Source organism: Sesamum indicum, linkage group LG8, assembly GCF_000512975.1.
Source record: "Sesamum indicum cultivar Zhongzhi No. 13 linkage group LG8, S_indicum_v1.0, whole genome shotgun sequence".
NCBI classification, from domain to species: Eukaryota; Viridiplantae; Streptophyta; class Magnoliopsida; order Lamiales; family Pedaliaceae; genus Sesamum; species Sesamum indicum.
This window is the reverse complement of record NC_026152.1, coordinates 20,594,841-20,597,953: the sequence shown is the minus strand read 5'-3', so window position 1 is coordinate 20,597,953 and position 3,113 is coordinate 20,594,841. Positions and strand designations below refer to the sequence as shown.

The following is a 3,113-nucleotide window of genomic DNA, read 5'->3' as shown; positions in this document are numbered from 1 at the left end:
GAAAATACCTTGATGCTAATGTGAGAGTGCGGCCATCTTGTATGGCTGAGTTGCCCCTGGAAAATGTATCCTTTAAGAAGGATAGTCTCCTATGCTCTACCTCCATATAAATGGAATCGGTGAAGTCATCTTTAACAAGGAGGATAAAGTATGTTCTATGGACTAATGAAACATTGCAAGCTTGCCACAGTTCAATAATTAATTTCTGTAGCTTCTCAAACTTCAGGGGCCAATCATGCGCTGGATCCACTGTGACATCTCTGCCATTGTTTTCATCTCTCCATCCCATCTCTCGAACCTAAGAACACACAGGGAGATAGATATCAATAAGCCTCTCCTTTAGAAGTTACTAACCAACCCAAGGAAAAAATGTGTCATAAAGAATATATAGTCCTATATAAGGAAAAGCAATACAAAGACCAAGCTGTAACTTGAAGGAAGAGTAGAGTATATACAAAATCAGGATCACCCTCACCTGATCCCCAGCTTGGTTTTCATATTGAAGCTTTGCCATCTCCTTCAGTCCTGCAACAAAAGAACCGAGAGTGGGAATATCCTCATCCCCATGGTTGCCGCTCTGATTTTTCATCTCATCCATGTAACTACTACAGTCGGAGAATTGAGAATCACTTCTGGTCAGCCTCGCACTATTTGCACCATATATTACTGGAGGAAGTTTCCATTGCTTCCTGAGGAAGCTGCCTTCTGGTCTTCCTATGAAGTTCCTTTCCAACACAGTGGGGGGCGTTCTTTCACTTTGTTCATCCATCTCAAAGTCAGGAGAGCCACCAATTAAATTAGGTCTACAGCTCTGGCTTCTTGTCAATTTTAAGCTTCTAATACTAGTTGATGCGGCACCATGAGATGACCCATCAGGGTAAGGTGCAACCATAGAATCAATGGTCTTTTGTATATCTTGAAAGGTTTGCTCAAATGCATCAGAACCATTTTCTGTGACACTGACTGGTCTAGGTACAGCAGATAATATCCCCAGTTGCATAGTATGGCTATTCTCAGGCTCTGTCAATGTTTGGGGTGTTTCTTCATCCTCGCCAGTTGAGAGGCCAAATGGTTCATATCTTCTTTCTTTGCCAGCTTCATCTATCTCAATACATCGAACTTCCTTACAGATGTCATCACAATCTTCTTCAACACCTGTTGGAAGTTCCTCTATTTCATGACTTGGACAAGATGGATCATCAGATGAGCAATGATCCTCACTTTTTTCTGGGAGCAGTAGGTCCAACATTCCATTACGCCTAAAGTCTCCATTAACAGAATGAACTCCATTGAATTTTTGTGAACTCTGATTGCTTTCAGCAGCACTTACTAAATCCTCAATTCGAGAATGAGCACTATCTAATTGCTTCTTCAGCTCTCGGACCTCTTTCTCCAACTGCATATAGGGAGACAGGCAATGATGTCAGCATGCAGAAGATTGTTCAAAATGAAAATAGAAAGTAGATCCTGACAAGATCCAGGCAGTTCGGCATCCCATAACGGTAAGTATTTAGCAATATGCATTGAAGTAACTCATTACATTACAAACTTTCTGCAGATATTAACAGTTCAAAAATGACATATCTTATTTGGCAAATCATGAAAATTTAAATTTCAAACATAAAAAGTTTGGGAGGTATGTTACATGAGATGTTATCTGGATATACTAATTCCAGACAAGATTCACCATGTCAGAAAATACAGCTCATAGAACTCAACCTGAAGGGTTATATAATACCACAGATTGATATTTTGTCTAATTGTTGCATTTCTTGAAGAATAAACTCCACCTAAATGTATCAAAATCATACGACTGAAAATCAAGTTAAAATGATAAATAACCTCTAAAATCATGGAGAAACAGACAAATAAAGTATGCAACTACAAGAAAAAGGAATCACGACCTTCTCAATCTGCATATCTTTCTTTCTTAACAATACTGCATGATCGCACATTGATCCTGGAGTTTTTAACTCACTCTCCAACCTAGCTACCTCTTTCTGCAGATGTTTTACCAATGCCTTATCAGACATCACTACGTTGACCTGTGCATTGGTTGATACTTCCTTCGCACAGCTGGCAAATAAAAGTGTATTTCTTGATTGCTCAACATGGCTTCTGGCTGGGCTCAAGGTGCAAATGATAGCAGTTCGTGCATTGCCTCCTAAGGCTGGCTGCAGTATACGCGTTAGCTTCGAATCTCTGTAATTGACATGGCCATGCCGTCCTTTGCTGCATTAAGCATAACGCTCAAAAGCTAATACAGCTGGAAATTTCCAAAACAAATGATGTAAAATAGCAGTCACCAAGCAGGCAAGCACAAGGTTGTCGGGTTACCTACACAAAATGTGCACAATGCATGTGTGCGTCTGTGGGGGAAGATAAATAGATGAATGTATGGGTGTGTGGAGGTGGATAGATAGAAAATAGTGTGTCTTATGGAGAGATCTCTCCTTTCCTCGGGATGATGATAAGCATGCTTCAACTTCTTAGTGACCAACACTTCCCTCCAAAGTGTAATCTTAGGTAGTAAAAGGACCACATGTACACAATTAGTCATTGAATATTGATCCTCCATATACAAATTAATCATCCATAGCTTGCTAGACAGGTAGAAAGTTAAAGCATAAAAACTATCTCAAGGTGAAACATAAAGAAGCTCTATTTTATTGTTGTAGTTGGGACATTTAATCAATTCCATATTAAATTATCGGGCAGCTCACAAATAACAAAAGGTGGAGCCAAAGAATCAGAAGCAATCAACCTTAGCTTGCGGATGACAGTCCCCAGAGTCAGCAAACTACGATTTATATGGCAGCCTTCTTTCAATCTCTGGCCAACTGATAAAGCTTGAGATGCCCGCTCACTTCCAGCCAAATCGACAAAGTTCTGCAGAGAGAGATTTAACTTACTCTGAGCATTTTTTATATTTATTTACAAGCATTGAATTATTAAGTTGCCCATATCACAAGGAAATCAATCAGCAAATTTAGTTTTGCTCTACCACACTAGCAGCAAGGGTGGTTGAGTTGCCCTTCCCCAAAAACTCGCGAGCAGAGCTTTCAATTGTCTGGAGGAATCAGATGAAACGAGCAACCATGAGTCTTCAATTT

At 39.8% G+C, this 3,113-nt stretch overlaps 1 protein-coding gene across 6 annotated transcripts in view; it reads right to left on the bottom strand.

Annotated features, from left to right (window-relative positions):
* The window catches only part of LOC105169702 (kinesin-like protein KIN-7E), a 7,158-nt gene that overhangs the window by 1,152 nt on the left and 2,893 nt on the right, over nucleotides 1-3,113 (bottom strand). For all 6 annotated transcript variants that reach the window (XM_011090187.2, XM_011090188.2, XM_011090189.2 and 3 more), the window contains 5 exons: nucleotides 3,005-3,070; nucleotides 2,765-2,889; nucleotides 1,905-2,232; nucleotides 476-1,396; nucleotides 9-298 (listed from right to left, as the gene is read on the bottom strand). In XM_011090187.2, the coding sequence (XP_011088489.1) occupies nucleotides 9-298; nucleotides 476-1,396; nucleotides 1,905-2,232; nucleotides 2,765-2,889; nucleotides 3,005-3,070 (1,730 nt within the window). The remainder of the gene's footprint in view (nucleotides 1-8; nucleotides 299-475; nucleotides 1,397-1,904; nucleotides 2,233-2,764; nucleotides 2,890-3,004; nucleotides 3,071-3,113) is intronic.